Raw genomic sequence first — 19,678 nt, forward strand, 5'->3', positions numbered from 1 at the left:
CTTTCCGTCGGTGCGAAGCCTAACCAAACCCTCTCTTTTTCCCTAAGATATTTCCCAGACCTCCCCTGAAGGTCCGAAGTTTGGTCAGAGCCCTCTCCTGCACTACAGATTCTTATTCCAACAGTCACACTCCTTTCAAAGCGATCGTCTCTGGCTGATCTCCTCTCGGATAATCAGAAACGCAGATTGGATCTCCGCACGTCGCTTCGAGGGCAAACCTCTGAGGAATTTCCCTCGTCTCATTCACACACTCACAAAGCAACACTCCTCTCCCCACCCAAAAGAAAAAGTCTCTACTCACCTAGCAGAGGACAATCTTCCCCAATACCCAATTCAAGCCTCAATTAGGGCGTTCAGGTCCGGCTGGAAACAGAATCTGCCAACAGCCGACCAGGTCGAAGTCACTGGTTTAAACTTGCCGGGAGCGCTCTTGACATCGTCTCTGGTCCTCGCCGGTTTCTTCCATACGCCGTTGGTGAAGGCCACCAAACCACAAGGGGGTTGGCTGTATGGGGGGGCCAAATGTGGCAACCTTGAAGGAAAACTTTGCCTTCAATCCCCACATTCGTTGGGCGCCAGAAATGTAAGGTCCGGCTATACGCTTAAGCTCTCAGTGAACCAAAAAGAAAGACTTAAACGGAGGCTTGAATAAGAATCAACATTTAATCTTTGATCAAAGACAAAAGGCTGGGTAAAACCATTCCAAACACATACAAAGAGACATGTATATGGGAGGGTTCACATCTTCAGAGAAGATGTAACCACGTTTTATACCTTTAAAGCATCAGTTAGATCCCCAATTCTGGCCCCTTAATTTATGTTTGTGTATTCTTTGTTGCCCTGCAAAGGAATCTAAACTTCCAATTAGTCTTAACTTTGTTTACTTAATTGGCCACTTAGCCCCTGGCTCCTGAAGACCAGATCTTATCCAGATCAGGCATAAATTAGGATTGAGATGTAAATTACCCCTTTGTTGATGGCTGGAGTTCCAACAGATACATACCATGTTTTTAGGTGGCACAGAAAGAGATTGATATGAGCAGGTCAAATGGCAGGGACATACGTTTGACAAATACCAGATACATTTCAGAGGCCTAATGACAATATGTTTGTAACAGGAGATACAAATAGAAAGGAATAATATATGTGATACAAAAGCACAATATATATGTTACAGGAACCTAATGATTACAGAATAACAAGCTTTTACTAAATCTAGTATATCAGTATTTTATATTCTATATTATTGTTTCCCTACAATAACAAATGTTATATAAGTAAAAATGGATGAGGCATTATTCAAAAGTCAAAACTCTTATTCAAAAGATAAGTTCTTGTCATACCTTTGCCACATTTTGCTTTGATATGCATACTTTCTTAATTGACATGTAGATTTGGGATCAGCAAAATAAAAAAAAACACTTAAGCCTACTGTTCAAATTTGGAGACAGTAAAAGCCTCAGATTTACAACCTAAAATTACAGATATATTTACTTTCGGTATGAGCTGGCTTCTTAGTGATGAAATGGAAATTCTGATCAATATTATTTCATTTACTTAAAGTTCAATTATTTGCTTAAAACCTATGCTGAATGTTTTCTTGTATGCAACATGTTTGTTTTCCTTTTTCCATATATGAAAGCATTGTTTTTCCAAAAAAAGGAAATAAAATCCCCCCCCACCCCATTTATAGCTAAGGTAACTATGGGTAAAATGGCATTGTAAACTACTAATGAATTTTTGGTTGGCTTTCAACAACCAAAAATTGTGGCTTATTACGGCATTCAATTGTGGCTGATATGGCAATTAGTGATTTTTAAAAATCAGAACTTTAGTTCTTAGAAGTTTACAAAGTGCAAAATGCACTTTGTAAACCAAAATGGTTTTTGGTTCTGGTACAGGATAAGTCACAAATTTTTTTTACACTGTAATGCATGAAAGATAAAATGGCAGCATGTATGTTTCTTAACTGAACCTTTTTGCTTAGTGTGTCATTTACATAGCCTTATAAATATGAATTTTCATTTAGAAAACTGAAATTAGACACGCTTCAAATTCCAGAGATCAAACATTACAATAAATTATGGTTTATGAATTATAAATGGCTCATTCACAGCCAGTTGAAATTTATGTTGAATCATAAACCATGATTTACAAACCACAGTTGTTAAATTCAAACATTTGCTGAAAGTAAATCAATCACTTTATGGATTAATGGAAGTTGGAAAGTAATTAATTGGTTTTAGAGTTCTTAGCATGCTCTTTAATCATAATACTCCAAACTGAGTTTGTAAAGTGTATGAATTTTTTTCATATATTAAAAGAGAGAACTCTTTTAATATAACTTGTACACAGCACGTAGGGATGGCAGGTAAAAACAGTGGGACACTGAATAGCATTTGGCAAAAATGCAAGAAAGTAAATGGGACATCATAACGCAGTGCATGATAGTAATTTCGATGTGTTCTTAAAATTCAGCATTTGATAATTAGTTTATCTGTATGAACATGAAAACTGAAAATTCTGCAGTTAGCCCCCCTCCCCCCATTAAATTGCTCTTTATTAAAACTTTTCCCATCAGATGTGTTGAAGTTTTGCAAAACTCTTAAACAGCACTTTTATCATTTCAACATACCTGAAAAGGCAAGGGAAGGCTGGATTAGAAACTAACACTACAGTTTGATAGGGATATTCTTTTCAAAGTTGCTCTTATGGTCTAGATGACCCAGTTAGCATACTAAGGACATTCATTTTCTGTATTCCTACTAACGGGTTTGTATTAGGCCTTTCACTGATTTCTTTTATTTACAAATGCTCTCCTTCCCCATAAGCTTTCCTCACAATTTCACAAAGTAGTTCTCAATTTATTTATTGTAACTATTTTCTCTCCCATCTTCCCCAAGTTTCTTCAGTTGTGTTAACACAGTACTTGATTCTCAAATTATTTTTGGAATATTTACCAAGTCATGTGATTTCCAGAAGAGGAAACAAAAAATTTCCACTGCATCATTTTTTTCTAGTAGTTTTTTTCCCTGTGTTTCTTCTTCCGCTTGCACTATCAAGTCTCTTCCCCTTTCCTTGCAGTGTTGTAATCTGAGATAATAAATCTGTAGTCAGAAACTCATTTTAGTCACCGGACTTCCAGTTGGTAATAATCACGAACTTCTCTAGTCTAGTGCCCTTTGTGATATGCTTGTGAATTGCAATTACCTTTCTAGTTCACTTAAACGTATGTGTGTATATGCACACACAGAAATATATGCTTGTATCCTGATTATGAAAAGAGGAAAAATTATTGTGGTCTTGAATTGAATGACAAATGATTATCTTAAGCTTCTTGCCACAAAGGAATCATTAGGATTGATTTGTAAAATTCTACAAGCAATTACAACAGGTGAAAAATAGGTGTAAAGGAAAAAAGTGAAGAACATTAGTCAGGTCTTAATATATTTGTGTCTGAGCATGTGTAATAAATGTATATCTTAAAACAAAATCTAAACATACCCAGAGAGTTGGATTGATCAATACCTTCAGTAAGTTCAAAGTATCCTGAGATTTGCAACTATCTGACAAATTATTAAAGGAGAAGGGAGGGTAACTGGATGTTGTGGGTATTGCTATCCAAGTTATGCTGAATGCTGGCTTATGAAAAAACAAGTGATTGACAATCAGTTATATTCATTTATCTATATTTATAATTAAATTATGTGGCAATCTCAGTTTATGGAAGTACGTTTTACAATAGTAATCTAAACCAGAAACCTTTTCTGAGAATTTGTAAAGACTGTGTTGTTCTTCAGCATTGCCTTTGATTCTAAAACTAAGAATAATTTTAAAGTCCAAATCTAAAGAAAAATGGCAACTTCTAAGAGAATTTTACAATTGTTGTCATAACACAAGTCTCTAAATAATAACCACTCAGCAGAATCTTATATTAATTTTATTATTTCATGTATAATTTCACAGGGCTGTTTTTTGTCTTACTGACACTAAACAAAGGTTTTTTTTAATCAAGAACTGGATACATCATATTATACATATATATGGACTTCAAGAAAATGAAATAAAAAAACCTGGAACCATGATATAGTTAAACTGTATTTTAATTATATATATGTGACAAAGACTTTGTCTGAATAATTGTTATGACCAAATTGTGTTTACAGACATTTTTAAACTTGCTTTGGAATTTGCTTTTGTTTATTAACCACTGCTAATAATGATGTATGTTAAAACCAATTGTGGCAAATTTCTGAAATATGAGAAAAGAACATTGAAAAAAATATAAACTGCAGAAAGATACAAGATAATTTAGACAGAACCCAAATACCAGTAGTTAAGTCACTGTCCCAAACCCTATCCTACAAAAAGAACGGTCAAAATATTATTATAAATTAAGAAATTAGATGCAAAATTTATACAATGTGCCTAAAATAAGTATGATTGGACTGAAATAATGCATGGCAAATACCTAGAACTTTGAAAAATAGTATTTATAGCCATATTGGCAAGTCATCAAATATGCATTTTTATCCTTGAATTACATCCTGTCAACTGTCTGTTACAAATTCAGAAATTAGGCCATGGTTATGAGCCTTTTCTCCATCATATATGTAACCAGCTTGATACAGATGGCCAAACTTTGGAATGAAAAAAAATAAAACTAAAGAAACTCTCAGTGACCTATTTACAAAAAAAAGTATACAACTTTAATCTGAACAGCTAGGCCCTTATGAGACTTTCTCAGATTTATGGCCAAATACCACTTCTGTCAATCTTTGTTTTACAGGATTTCTATGGGTCTCTCGTATATGAATCATTAAAAGGAATGGAAGGGTGAAGCACATCATCCTAAAACTGGTTTAATTACCCTGTTTTCACAAATGGCATGTAGGTGACCTTTACCAGAAACAACAAGTACGTTCAATAAATTTATTTTCTGCAAACTCAAGTGAAAGACCAAGCACATTCTACAGCAAGCTATTGCAGAATGTTAAAACAAATACAGCACTGGAATATTCCCCATCTCTAAACACATCAATGTTCTATTTTCTAAAAAGCCACATCCACAAACTAAGGCCTAAAAATATTAGGCATTTTTAGTATCGTCAGTTAGTCAGACTCCATAACAGAGCACCTCTCATCCTTTTACAGCACAGTAACGTAGCTCATACAGAAAAAAATGTAAAATGTGCTTACAGAATATCTACAAAGAAATGGGGGGAAATGGGTCAATTCTCTGCACAAAAGTACTATAAAATATCAAGCTTATTTTAGTGAGTGTTAACCCTTAAGCATAGTGGTATTCATATTTTTACAACCACTACAACTTCATCCTCTCAGACAAGCCTTGATATCCACTTAGAAGATGCAGTTTTACTATGAGATTTCTCTTTCCTTTAATGTGTATGGTTATGGTGGTAATGTTAATTTCTGTTGGGTATTCTGAAATAACAGTGTGCAATCTTAAAAACCCACAAAAGCATTTGGGATATTAGAAAGCAGGTATAATAGAACAAGCAATTATATAGCAAAATCCCTCATTCTCCCAAATCTTGTAAGCTACTTCAAAAAGTAACCTCTTAGCATAAAGCTGGTAGGATAGGGCAATACAGTACTGTAAGCACACACGAGAAACTGTCCCCATCAATATAGAATGTTTAATCAGCAAATTAAATCACATACATCCAGCATCTGCATACATTGCTTAATAAATCAATTATTTAGATCAAAATACTCAAGCCAGTTATGGCAATGCAATTCTTTATTTAACATGGTAGTCTCCAGATCTCTTGGATTGTAATTCCCATGTTACTGTCTTTAAAATTTATGGGAATTATAGTTACAAATATCTAAAGGGCATAGAGTTGAACAGCTCTGATTTAATATTAAAAAGACTACAAGGCTAAATTTTAGCTGCAAGATACTTAAACCAGTGCATTTTTGCTTAGTCCTATCAAGTGAAAGTGAAAACATCAGATTTCTAAAATTTAGATGGTTTGTGTCAAAGCAGCTGTTTTAGTTCTCAAGACAGCAACAACAGCAATCCTCAAAGACTCAGCTTCAAGAATTAGAAGGCATTTCCCCCATTATTTAATTTAAAAATCAAAATGCAAAAACGATAACCTTCTTTCAATGCACAGAAAATTGTTTTTTCCAGGACTCTAAAATCGGTACAGTAAAATAATATATATATATCTATATACACCCCAAAAAAATGATTCAAGACCCTAGAATTTCCAGACACTCAAAACAGTGCATTACAAGACTTTGAGACTACTGTTAATGTGTTTTTGTTTTCATTTCAATACTTCAACTTGCAAGGTCTGACTTTTTTTTCATTCATAAGGACAATCTTTTAATTAACTACTTAAAGGATTTTCTTAAAGAACTATGTACTTACAAACAAGTCTCATTTTTTTAAAAAAAATAGCAATTAGATTTCTCAGATGTGAAAGAAAATCCCAATATATAACAAATAAAAGGCTGTCTTTTTTTTTTTTTTTTTTCTGTGACAGCTTTTGGAAGTATGAATTTCATAACTTTGAAGTGAAAAGGCTAAAGGTATTTAAAAAGTTCCCTGTACTTAATTGTTCTTTAACTAGAAATCATTCAAATAATAATATATTTTTCAAACAATGGATTTAAAGCCTATTATGATCCAACACGAGTTGTAGTGGTTCTTTTGTCAGAGAAGAAGCTTTTGAGAAGAAATACCTGCCCAATGCTAACTACAAGTAGAATGATGGCTTCACCTATTGACCAATAAGCCACTCGCGTGTTTAAGTCTTCTGCTCTGCTACGGCCCTGTGCTTCCCTCAGTCGAAAATGTGTCTGATAATCAATGACGGACTTTAGAGCTTCATGAATTGAAACACACGCTGACTCCATCTAGAGACAGAAAAATAGAGTACTAATTAGTAAAACAGAATGGAATCTAATGACTATTAATAAAGTAGAAATAGAGTCTATGGAAAAACTTTAAACCATATTTTATCATAGCATGTTAAGTAGAGTTTTACAAAAATCAAAAGGATTATGTTCTTCAGAATCACATTATTGTAATATAGCATTAATCTAGTTGTACATTTGATCAGAATAAAAATAACAAATTCTAAAAATATTTCTTTAATGAGAGAGTAATCACCAAGTCTTTCTCTCCATACAGAAACTGTTGTCAGTTAGCAACAAGAATCTCAGAACTTGATGCAAATTATATATTGAAAGCTTTTCAATTTAAACTCTAATATTTAGAAATTTTATCACAGAGATCCAAAAATGAAACATGCATACGTATAATGAACTCTATAATCATATGAACTATTTGCTCTTTCCCCTGAATAACTGAGGAGATTCCTTCCAATCCTCTAAAATGTAGTTTGGAAATGGAATGATATGAGAAAGGATTGAGCCCATCTCTGTACTACTGACAAAAGCTGTTCCACTGATAGAAATACTTTACTTAAGCAGCAGTTTCAAAGTCCCTGATCAACATTGATGGATGCTTTAAGTTGCAGTTAACAATAACTGGATGTTTGCAGGTCTTCCTATTGGACAACAGTAAAAACCATATGCTTTAGGGAGTGTTTTGCACAATAATAGCCAAGGCTTTGGTTATTCACTTCTTTGTTCCTTCTCAGGGGACAGTTGGTACTAAAGTGCTCCATATTAGAAGCTGCAGAAATCTGATGTTTTCATCTGCCTTCTTATCCCACATTTCATTCAAGTTAGCACTTTCTATTTCACCTTTCATGTTTGCAAATTGGAAAAAAACCCAAATTGTTTATTGTAATGGAATTTAAAATTCAGAGGTCTTTACAAACTACTCAAGCAATATCAAGTTGCAATTTACAATATTAATACACAAACATTTACTTCTGTAAATGAAAAGATGACAAATGCCATATCAGGAGAATGTCACTTAATTAACTGGCCATATGGTCATGCTATTAGACAAAATAAAATTTCTGAAGTTCTATAAACTGGTTCTAGTATATTTTAGGATGAAGACAGCACATTACTGTGTATTCAGAATTCATCATACCTGAGTGAGTGCAGTGACTCTGTTTTCACTAGGAAAGAGAGGTGGGTCATCTCCAACTTGGAAGTCAAAGTATACTGTTTTGTGTGTGAAAGTTGAAAACTCATTGCTGAAACAAAACTTGTATGTTCCATTTCTAGATGCAGTAAAGGTAAAACTATCATACTGTTTCTTCATTTCTTTATATAGCACAATCCCATCTGGATCTTCTAAGCGACAGTCGACATCATAGTGTCCTCCAGTAATCACCTGTGGAATAAAGAAAACTGGTATTCGGAACACTGATATTATTCTTATCAGCTAAAGAAGTATCTTTACAAAGCAAATATACTAAACAGCACATTGTTAAAAACTTCAGCAAGGGAAATTAAATATACTGCAATCACAACTAAGTCAAAGGCAACTTAAAACATGTTGTTGCATTTCACATATTTTTGCACCTTGTAGTAACTGTTTGGACCAAATAATAATTGAAAAATAACCATAAAAGTTATCAAGTTAACATAAAAACACATCACTTAAGGATAACTCTCTTCCAATTGTGTAACAGTTATTAAAACCATTAAAGCCACATTTTTGAACTTCTTAGTACTATAAATAAAATCCTATGTAATATCCAAAACTAGATGTGTGTTTAGTAAAGACTGACAAAGGCTTTACATTTTAGCAAAAGAAAAAAGAAGAGGATGACCAGCAAGGTATAGTTTCCATTACAGCACCTGCTAGAAGACATGAAAGACCAAATGGGTGACAGATGATCCTGGAAAAATCCTATCTATGAAGTCACTAAGAATTGAAACTGACCTGACAGCATGTAATAAATGAAAAATACAAAAGAAAAGGTGAATGTTAAAACCTGCAGCACTCCTGAAAAAGTTCTTCATTCTCTAAATTGAGGAAGCTTGTTCATCTTGTACTTATACAAACACAATCTCTATGTATAATCAACAGACCTTACCAAAAGATAAACTTACATGAATAGAGGGTTCCTTTCCATTTTTGGAAAGCTTTTGGCTTAGTAAGGAGCTATTGTTATGAAAAAATAGGGCAACTTTTGCTATTTCACTAGAATTCATTAACCTTTAAAAATATGATACGAAAAGTCACTAGGCCTACGAAATAATTAAGAGTAAAGGGATCAGCAGCTGGAGGTAAAAACAGACAAGGTTATCTCCATATCAATTATGAGAAGATTTACTACAACTCCATGAACTAGAAACAAAATCCATGCCATTGTAGTTTGTAACAATACTCTGGTAACACTGAAGATTGAGATTAAAGTGTTGTGGAGTAATGTTTTATATCAAGTTCAAAATATATTGGACAAGGTTTTTAAAAAATAGATTATGTTCATTAAGTATTTTCTTCATCTTAAGTATACTTGGATGAATGAATACAATTCATTCTATTCTAAATAAGCTATTCACAAATAATCCATGCTGAAACCAAGAGAATCTATGTCAATATTCATTACCTACTGCTGAGAGCTGAACAAGTAGCACCAGTGTTACAAAGTCTGAAATTTAGACACCAGAAACAGTAGCTAGCATTTCTGGAAATCCTGCAAGTAAGAGTGCCTGTTAGATTACTGCAGTTTGGATTTCAGGATAGAGCTGTAGATACAAATTGCTCATAATCATGACGTTCCATTCTATTCACTCATTCTTGGTTTCATGGTCCTTCTCTGAAACAGTCAGTTGGTATTCCTTTCCTATTAAGAATGCTGTGTCTAATGAAGGTTATTTTTTCTTACCAAGTCCTAGCCAATTTATTTGCAACAGAATTTCTTCTTCCCTGTGGTACTCCCCTTCTCTGAGCTGCACTAAGATTCATATTCTAGGTAGATGGGCGCATGCAAGTCTTTTTCAGTAGCAGAATTACAAATATGAAACTTTCCAAATATGAAACTCTCCATGTTTCACTTTTTGAAGTAGTTAAATAGTCGTATACAGTTGAGATTGTAATTTTATATATTTGATGTTTTAATTTTAATAATGCCATTAAGTTTTATTTTATGGCAGACAGATAGGCGGAACATTTTTCTACTTACCTAGTTAAGAGAAAATGCACTTTAACATGCAATAAATGAATATAAACACCAACAAAGAAATATTATTCATGTATAAAAGCAAGGATAAACATTAGATCAATGAATCTCTGCCATAATAACATAGGAAACATTGTGGTCAGTATTTTGGGAAAGTAATAAAAGAAAATTAATTCTATTCTCAAAATCCTTATAAATCTCTTGTATCAGAATTTCAGATAAAATTTCCTAATAAGAAACTTAATATCAAGTAATAGCACAGTTCCCATAAAAAATAATGTAATGGCAAGAGGATCAATGTTAGGGAGGCTCCCAAAAAAAGGGATCATCCAATTTCAGATAGAAATATGGGAAGCACAGCCAGCATTATTGGTAAGCATTTTATTCCTAGTATTCTACTGGAGGAAATGTTGTTCTCTGCATAAAGAGTCAATTAACAATAAAATAAATGATATCTAGTCAAAATATTATCCTGAATTCCCACATGTAGGTATCACCAAGAATACCAGCCAACTGTCTACCCGAATACCATAATAGGTTGAGAAATGCAGGACTGAAAAGCACCTAGTCATAAGACACTAAGTCTTTTAACTAATTATAGTTAAAAACTTGTTTTTCAATATATACCTAGTAATTTTTATGGTAATATATTTGGTAAAATAATGAATGTACGCTTATATTCAGTTTATGTAGGAATAGAATAGAATAGAATAGAATAGAATAGAATAGAATAGAATAGAATAGAATAGAATAGAATAGAATAGAATAGAATAGAATTCTTTATTGGCCAAGTGTGATTGGACACACAAGGAATTTGTCTTAGGTGATGTTCAGTATCTTGAGTCCTAAAAATATGGTTTCCTGAGATTGCAGCTAATGCTATAGATAAAATTACAGTTTATTTTTATCATCACTCCTTTGTACCAAAATCTGTTAAACATCTTACTCCATGGAGTCGGTTTTCAAATATTTACTATTTCAATTTGTTTTCCTAAATCTTGTTAATATAAAACATTATCTGAAGTCATTCTGTTAAATGACAATAACTCTCATAATATTTGGTCTTGACACTAGGACTAAAAGATGGCAGCATAGTTGGGAATAGCATTCAACATCTCACTGAGTAGAAAATGAGGAAGTAGACAGCAAGATAAGATAATGTTGCTAAATCGGACGCTGTTATATAGTTTCTTAAGATCAGTGAAGCCAAACTGATTACATAAAAATAGTACTTCCTCTGTTTCTGTTGAACAATGAGATGAATCATCATTCAAGTTGTATAGCAAATAAATATATTCTTCATATTTTAGACAGCATATGGTCCATGCCTTTTAATCTCCATACAGCACAACTCCATTTCATATTCTAGAAAGATAATCATATAATACATTTGTCTACAGAGCTTATAATCTATTTTTTTTAAATAGGAATGTACACGGAACCTTGCTTTCAATGGAGATGTTAATTTGATCGCACACAAAAAGTGCTGTTGGCAGAACTGCCTTATTCATTTTCAGAATGAACTTGTTGCTGCTGATATATGCATCTTCTATGTACTGATGGTACATATTGTACATACAATGCAAATTTGAGCTTATACAGCCAATTTATTTTCATTTTCTCCTTTTAAGTGTAAACCATACAATTTCACTTTCACACATTGCACAAAACAGACATTTAACAACAGCCTATGCCTGGTGGTTTGAAAAAAAATAAACTAATGCCCATAATGCCAATTATGCCCATAAACCGGTCACCAGTTTCACCATACTGCTGCAAGCAATAGGTGGCAGCTCCACATACAACTACCAAGATAACACTAGCAAAACAGCAGGAATAGTTTTGTGTGTGTTTAAAACCACACCCAGTACAGGTATACAATAGCACTAGTAATTGCACTTAGACTTATTATTACAATATAATAATATATATTTTGCACATACCTTCCGCCGTAAGCTTAAGACCTGGCTGTTTAAACGCCCTAGTGAGGACTGATGGGGTCTACTGCTTTAAATTGGTTTTTAGTCTGTTTTAATTTGTATTTATTGGGATTGTTTCGTTTGATGTGAGGTGCCCTGAGTCCTTGGAGAGAGGGCGGCATATAAATCCAAATAATAATAATAATAATAATAATAATAATAATAATAATAATACTCAAAACTAAAAGGTCCATGACACATAGGACAGATCAGAAGCCTGGGGGGCAAGAAGACGAATATCTGTACTAAAAGGAAGGCCAGTTAGGTGAGAGTTATCAATGGGGCGTGTCTGAACGTGGCACTCGCAATCCTTAAGTGGGTCTTTGCAGTATTTTCTGCTACGGTTTCCAGACAATCCTCTTCTCCCGCCGCCTTTTCAGTCCTGTTTGGCCACACACACTATTAAAGGGGCCGCTTCCAACCCCATTTCCTGACCAACCAACTGAAACCGTGCAGAAGCGTAAGGAGGATTGTCCTGCGTGTGGAGGGGCGTCCACCTGCCTATGTGGCGCCGCGAAAGGGACGGTGATCTCCTTACCTGAAATTCCAGGGTACACTTGGTGCCCTGCACGATCTCCTCATAGAAGCACTGCTTGGCGTTATCGGGCAATTCGAAGGTGATCTCCGAGGCGCGCACCGACCCGCTGAGCTGCAGCAACAGCAACAGCCCCGCCGCCAACCAGCCTGCGGAGGCACCAGGGCCTTGCCAGCGCCGCAGCGACATCTCCGAGACCGGGGCTCGAACTACAAGCACGGAAGGCGAAGCTGAGGTGGAAGAAGAAATGAGCAAAATGAGCGCCGAGGCGAGAAGGGTCAGATCGCCAGCCCCGTCCACGCAATCGGGAAGGAAGGGGCTCCTTGAAGCGGGTGGAGGGGAAAACACCCTTACCTGCCAGGTAGCTCAAGACGCGCCGGCTTTCACCTGCGGCGTGGCCGTACGAGAAAGGGGAGGGCGAAAAACGGAAGAGGTGATCCGGAAGTGAACGGATTCTAGCTTAAAGACGAGAGCGAAGAACTTCCGGGAGGGATCATTTGTAGACGTGGTGTTCGCTGAGGAGAGTTAGGCGGTGTTGTAGAAAGGAATGGGCGGAAATGAGACAAAGGGGTGGGCGTGGCCTAAGGTACTATTGGTCCTGCGAGGAGGGATGGGCGGCGGGAGCGGGTGGGTGGAAACAAGTGTTGCTAGGTGACAGTGGTTACGAAGCAAGCCGGCTTTTCCTGTTCTCCGGTTAGCCGGAAGTACCAGCCGTTATAGAACCAGGGAATGGTGGGAATGGCTGCCCCCACCCCCCTCCAAGGTTCGGATGGCGCCAATTCCGTTGCCTTCCAGTCGCTCGCGCGCGCGCACAAACCCAAACGCGCGCGTGCGCTAACTAGGCCAGGGTGATAGATGAGTTTCGGGCTAAAGTTGAATTTTAGTATTGCCAGCCTCAATTAAGTGTTGATAGCACTAGCACTTAGACTTCTATACCGCTTCACAGTGCTTTTACAGCCCTCTCTAAGCGATTTACAGAGTCAGCATATTGCATCCAACTATCTGGGTTCTCATTTTACCGACCTTGGAAGGCTGAGTCAACCTTGAGCCAGTGAGACTCGAACTGCCAAATTGCAGGCAGCAGAAGTAGCTGCAGTACTGCATTCTAACCACTGTGCCACCACAGCTCTTAGATGCTGGTTTTGCACTCTCGTTTTGATCTCTTATGTATTTTGGTTATTTTGATATTTTCTGATTTTTATCATGCCAAGGCCAGAAGGATCAAAGAAAGAAATCCACTTGATGTTGTCAGGATTGAGCCTCTGTTCCAGAGATGAAATCCAGGAGGTTCTGACAGGTTCTGAAGAACTGGTAGCGGAAATTTTGAGTAGTTCGGAGAACCAGTAGCAGAAATGTTGAGTATTTTGGAGAACTGGCAAATACCACCTCTGGCTGGTCCCAGAATGTGGTGAGAATGGAGATTTTGCAGTATCCTTCCCCTGCCACACCCACCAAGCCACACCCATTAAGCCACGCTCACAGAACCGGTAGTAAAAAAAACTTTGAATTTCACCACTGCTCTGTTCCTCAGGCCTTCTGGCATTGCTGGGACTTTGATGGCTCACTTAGTCTTTCCCCGAGATTGCATCTTCTCACCCAATGGTTACATATAGATAGGAGAGAGAAAAGTGGAGAGAGAATCCAGCCCTGCAGCACCTTATTGTACAAGTGACCAGCTGCGGACATGACCTCTCTCCCCCTCTCAACGCTGATTGAAACCGACCACAAATAAAGAACTACACAAAACGGTATCTGCCATCCCAGTTCCTTAAGCCAGCCCAATCAAATTCTCTCTTTGATGGTATTGAAAGCTAAGGAGAGATCAAGGAACATACAGAGTTATAATCAAAAATTTGTTTTCAAGTTGAATTAAATTTTATGTCATGAATACTTTTAAATTCAAAGTTGTTGGACATCAAAGCACAGTGACAGAACTTTGACATTTTTCTGGAGAAAGAACTATACTTTCCAATAGGAAGTGTAAGATATCCTTGCACCTGTTACCATCTACAGAACTAATTCGATATACTTCGTGGGAATGTAAGATTTAGTAAAATAGTAGAAAAACAGATGGGAAATGAAATTAGATTTTTAAAATGCATTTCATTCTGTTAACTTATTTTCCAAAGTTGTTGAGCATTACACTTTTCCCACCAAATATGGAAAAACCTAGTCATTGCATTTCCAATAATTTTTAGAAAATCACAGCCCATTTTAGCAATCACCATGTTTGTTTATTCAATTTATGATCATAGACCAAGAAAAATGTACCTTCCAAGTGAAGCGTAATATAAAAAATAGAGAAAAATAACATAACTAAAATTCTTTTCCAGGAATAGTGTACTTATGTTGCTGGATAAAAATGACTTCTGATCTTGAAAGCAATGTAACAGAGTTTGGCCAGTGCCAAAGATTGAATCTTACTGATCCTGCAGCAATAGTTAAACATAGAAACAATCTGTGCCCCTGGAAAGTCTAATAAAAAGAGTATAATATGCCTATTTCTAATATCTTTATACAATATTTATTGTACAACATAACAACTTAAGACTTGAGGATTCCACTGTGTATGACCCACAAGGGTTTAATTGGTCTTTATAAAGGATTCTTTTATGTTTTCCTTTCAGGACATCACAGTATCAGAATGATCTGGAATAAAAAAAATATGAAATTAGACATATGTTTCAGAAAGCTCTGTGGTTTCATATTAAGAGCAGAGCTGCTTAAAAATGGTATTTGGATAAAGAAGCAAAATTGGTTTGACCTTCTATGTCCAATATACACGAATTTACATTTTGCCTACCTGACTATACCTTAGAATGTAGAGGGATTCTCAAGATACCTCTAATGAATGAAGTTGCTTTTCTAGCATCACTATCCAGTTTATGATGCATCACCCAATACAGGCAGTGGTGAAATCAAATTTTCTTACTACCGGTTCTGTGGGCGTGGCAAAATCTCCATTCCTGCCCCACTCTGGGGCCAGCCAGAGGTGGTATTTGCCGGTTCTCCGAACTACTCAAAATTTCTGATACTGGTTCTCCGAATTGCCCAAAATTTCTACTACCAGTTCTCCAGAACCTGTCAGAACCTACTGGATTTCACCCCTGAATACAAGGTACAGGGCACTTAATCCTATTGGATAGATATTTTTTTAAAGAAGTAGAAGGAAGATTCCACTAATAAGCTTTATTTTTAGGATTCCAGCTTCTCTTTTCAGACCTGTAATCTGAAATAAATTAGACTGAACTATTTCTAAAAAGACAAAATTGCAGTGCAATTCTATGTGAGTATAGCATTCTATATTGCAATTCTATACAATAAATGGGAGAATACTCTAGCCAAGTAAAATGTTATTGTTCTGGAATCTAAATTCAGCATTCATTAACTCAGAATACAGAATAATAGAATAATAGTGGAAAGGACCTTGGAGGTCTTCTAGTCCATGCTCAAGGAAGAGACCCTATATCCTTTCAGACAAGTGGCTGTCCATTTCTTCTTAAAAGCCTCCAGTGATGGAGCACCCACATCTTCTGAAGGCAAGCCAAATTTTTTAACCAATTAGGTTAAAAAGTCATAGTTTCTTTTAACTTACTTGGTTTCTGAGTCATAGTCTACCAGCAATGTATACATAAATAAGGCATGGTGAATGCTAGACTGAACCTATCACCTTGTTCTATGTTTGTCTTTTCCAAGTAAAATGACAGATCCTGACATACAGTAGCTAATTTTCCTAGTGTCTCAATTGGCAAGGTGAAAATAAAAGTTTACCAACTTAACATGAACTAACAGGATTAGGAGAATACATTATTCTGCCACTTTATTCCTTCCCAATTCCATTTAGGATTCTGTTGGAAACCACCATTTAAAAAACATTTATCAAGGGTTAGGGGTAATCTAGAAATATAGACTGATAGTAAAGTACAAATACAAGTCACAATTACATCATAATTCCCTAGAGGGCGCTCTTGAATAAGAATAGTTTTCCAAAGTAAATTCATTTTAATGTCGAAAGGTACATGCATTTATTTAGTTTTGGAGGAGCAAAATTTCTTAAAATTTAACTGTTAAAAATATCTAGTACAGACTGTCTGATCTAAATCCCTCCTATAGCTGATTTTAATAGGAAACGGAAACATGAAAGTTACAAGGTATTAATACATTTTCTGATTTGGGGGTGAGCTTTTGAAGAACCAGAATAAAAAGACCATTACTTTATAGTTTTAAAAATGGGGAAAAGTGGTACACTTGGTTGGAAAATAGAAAAGGGAAAAAGCCTAGGGAGTAATTGGAGTTATAGAAACAGAAACAGAAATCACTAACGCAGGCTAACAGTGAACTATAAAGATAGATATAAGAGAAAGACCAAACGAGGAGTCAAAAACACAAATAAGAACATATATTACAGTTGTGATAACTTTGACAAAATGTATATTAGAATTCTTTGTTTACATGTTTTGTATGTTTTGTTGTTACTCATTTTGTCTTGTATTTTTAAACAAATAAAAAAAATTATATAAAAAAATAAAAAATAAAAATGGGGAATTTTAATGTACTTAAAAGTATCTATTTCATTTCAAAGACCTGAAAGAAAAAAATGATTTGCAGCAAACTACCAAATTCTTATATAATTACTAAATTCCTTCTCCACTCCTTCCAAGTTCTTAGAATAAGGTTTTATTTTAAGCGATTAAGAAAATTCCTAGATTCACTCCAATTGGGGTAATTTTGATCCCACTATTTTGGGGTTGCTTTGGAGGTTTTTTGGAATTGTAAAAGGAATGCCAAATAATCATATTTTGACCACAGGTTGTTTATTACTATTTCCAGTATATTCATAAAGTAACAGCATGGATAGATAGAATATATAATTACAGGTTATCAAAGAAAAGGAAAAGTGGAGTTCTGTGCAAAAACTTGAAATACAAAGAATTGTATTGATACAATTGATAGTTGATCTGCTGTTGTGCAAATTAGCTGCTTCTTAGTTGTGAACCTTAATTTATCTCTGTAATATTCATCAAGACGTTTGGATATTATGTTTCTATTTATCCAGAGTGTTTTGATATATCCATCCAACCTAGTGCAATCTAAATTTTTATTACTAAATATCCTAATCCAATCTTCCCTAAACCAGTGTCTTGCATTTTTGCTGCATTATGCTTCTCATAATCTCCAGATATTACAGTATGACCTCAGGCCAGTGTATGTTGGATAACTACATCTAGAGAACACCAGAGTAAGCAACGTTAGTCAAAGGCAGGGTAGTATCTCAAGATAATTAAACCATTTTTATTTACTTAGCAAAAAGCAGGCTGGATTCACACATAAAAACACACTAAGTTAAAACCATATGAGCCACATTATAGCTGAGATTACATGGGAAGATACTCCTAAGTATTTTAGTTATTAGTTTACACAGACAATGAATTTCTTACATGTACAGTTGTTAATGATATATTTGCCAAACAAAATTGAAATATAAACATGTTCAGTGGATAAAAGTTACAGCGGGAGCTGAAGAGATTTAGCACAGTGATTGCTGTTGCAGCACTGACTGCAATACGCAGAACAATTTAAAAGCAATACCTGCTCCTCTATTAAAGGTTCAAAATCCCAGATTTGGGATTTGTATCTCGGGGCCGATCTTTAGATGCACCTAATCACAGGACGAATAGGAAACTTATTTTTCTGCAATGGCCCCATCTATGGAGGAAGTAAAAAAACAAAAAGGACACTACTGTATGGTGGCCATGACTTTGGGATGGGAACTCCACTCCTTTGGACATAGAAATCTTGATATATTTTTTTTTACTTCTCTTAACAGACACCCTTGCCTGTTGCTATAGTGTTACCAGGCCTTTTCAGAGGATACCCAAAGAAGATGAGAGTTTCCTAACTTTAAATTCATTGGGAAAGCTTCATATCCACTGAAGAGCAGTGAAGCAAGAAAGGAAGAGTACTTAATTGACCTCTCTGTTGAATAATTATCTAATTGATTTGTACTCAGAGGACCCAGTAGCTGTGGCCAAAAGGAATTGGCCCAAGTCCAAAATAAAGTTTGCTTTTCTTGTTATTACCTGTTGTTAAAGCTGAGAGATTTAAAATCTTTCCTTTTTGTGCTTAAAAGGCTATTCTCTGGAGTTTAGAAAGTGCTAAAAAAGGTCTTACTTATAAAGGAAGTTCTTCAACTTTTACAAATGTGCTTAAGGAACAAACAAGAGCCAGAAATCCATGGTTGCGGCTAATATTTCTTCACCTTTAGGAGTAGGAGAAAGACTATTTTGTTTTCTTATTTGAAAGAATTAATATTGAATTCTAGTTGTATGCAATTAGTAAGTTAAAATACTATCCAGAGATAAGTGATGGACAATTTGAACGGTTGCATTCTAACCTATATTCCCTTATTAACAACTAACTGTTCAAGTATTTCCATATCTTGTTAGCATGCCTACAGTATTCAGTTCCCTATCTAAATATTTTTCTTTAATTTCCCTAATTTCTAAAGTACATCAGGCCTCAATATAATCTGCATGTTAGAATAGCAAATTAAGCATCATTAGAGGCAGCTTTGGAAAACGCAGGTACTTGCTATTTAATTCAATAGTTATTGAATTAAATAGCAAGTACCTGCGTTTTCCAAAGGATGCTGCCTCCAATGATGCTTAATTTGCTATTCTAACATGCAGATTATATTGAGGCCTGATGTACTTTAGAAATTAGGGAAATTAAAGAAAAATATTTAGATAGGGAACTGAATACTGTAGGCATGCTTACAAGATATGGAAATACTTGAACAGTTAGTTGTTAATAAGGGAATATAGGTTAGAATGCAACCGTTCAAATTGTCCATCACTTATCCATCACAGTTTTTTCTTCTTTTTCACAAATTTATTACTGCTCTGTTGTTTTTCAAAGTTTAACTCAAGGGAGGTATTCACAAAAGTGCTTGCTTTCTCTTTCTGTCTTTTGTCCCTGAGCCACATTTTCATGTAATTAATGAAATTAACACTAATGTAATCTGATGTTTCAAATAGCTGCAACAGCATCTCTCGCTTTCAAACAGTAGGTTTGAA

General features: G+C 35.3%; 1 protein-coding gene and 1 long non-coding RNA gene across 2 annotated transcripts; one reads left to right on the plus strand and one right to left on the minus strand.

Annotated features, from left to right (window-relative positions):
- Positions 1-3,924: 3,924 nt before the first annotated feature.
- TMED7 (transmembrane p24 trafficking protein 7) lies at positions 3,925-13,161 on the minus strand. Its single transcript, XM_034432791.3, has 4 exons — positions 12,957-13,161; positions 12,606-12,832; positions 8,045-8,290; positions 3,925-6,891 (listed from the first exon to the last, which is right to left on the minus strand). Exons 2-4 carry the CDS (start codon positions 12,789-12,791, stop codon positions 6,655-6,657), a joined length of 669 nt encoding a protein of 222 aa, XP_034288682.1. The 5' UTR covers positions 12,792-12,832; positions 12,957-13,161; the 3' UTR covers positions 3,925-6,654.
- LOC117674662 (uncharacterized) lies at positions 12,829-18,681 on the plus strand. The gene is made up of 2 exons (XR_004593934.2): positions 12,829-12,963; positions 18,430-18,681. It is a non-coding gene; the product is annotated as an uncharacterized LOC117674662 (long non-coding RNA).
- Positions 18,682-19,678: the final 997 nt, after the last annotated feature.

The sequence above is a fragment of the Pantherophis guttatus genome, chromosome 2, assembly GCF_059756535.1.
Source record: "Pantherophis guttatus breed Tessera chromosome 2, ASM5975653v1, whole genome shotgun sequence".
Taxonomy (NCBI): domain Eukaryota; kingdom Metazoa; phylum Chordata; class Lepidosauria; order Squamata; family Colubridae; genus Pantherophis; species Pantherophis guttatus.

Coding starts and splice junctions, on each gene's coding strand:
- TMED7 (XM_034432791.3), bottom strand. CDS start 12,791: ATGTCGCTGCGGCGCTGGCAAGGCCCTGGTGCCTCCGCAGGCTGGTTG. Junction 8,291..12,605: donor AGTGTACCCTGGAATTTCAG/GTAAGGAGATCA, acceptor TTTATTCCACAG/GTGATTACTGGAGGACACTA. Junction 6,892..8,044: donor GAGTCACTGCACTCACTCAG/GTATGATGAATT, acceptor TTCTGTCTCTAG/ATGGAGTCAGCGTGTGTTTC.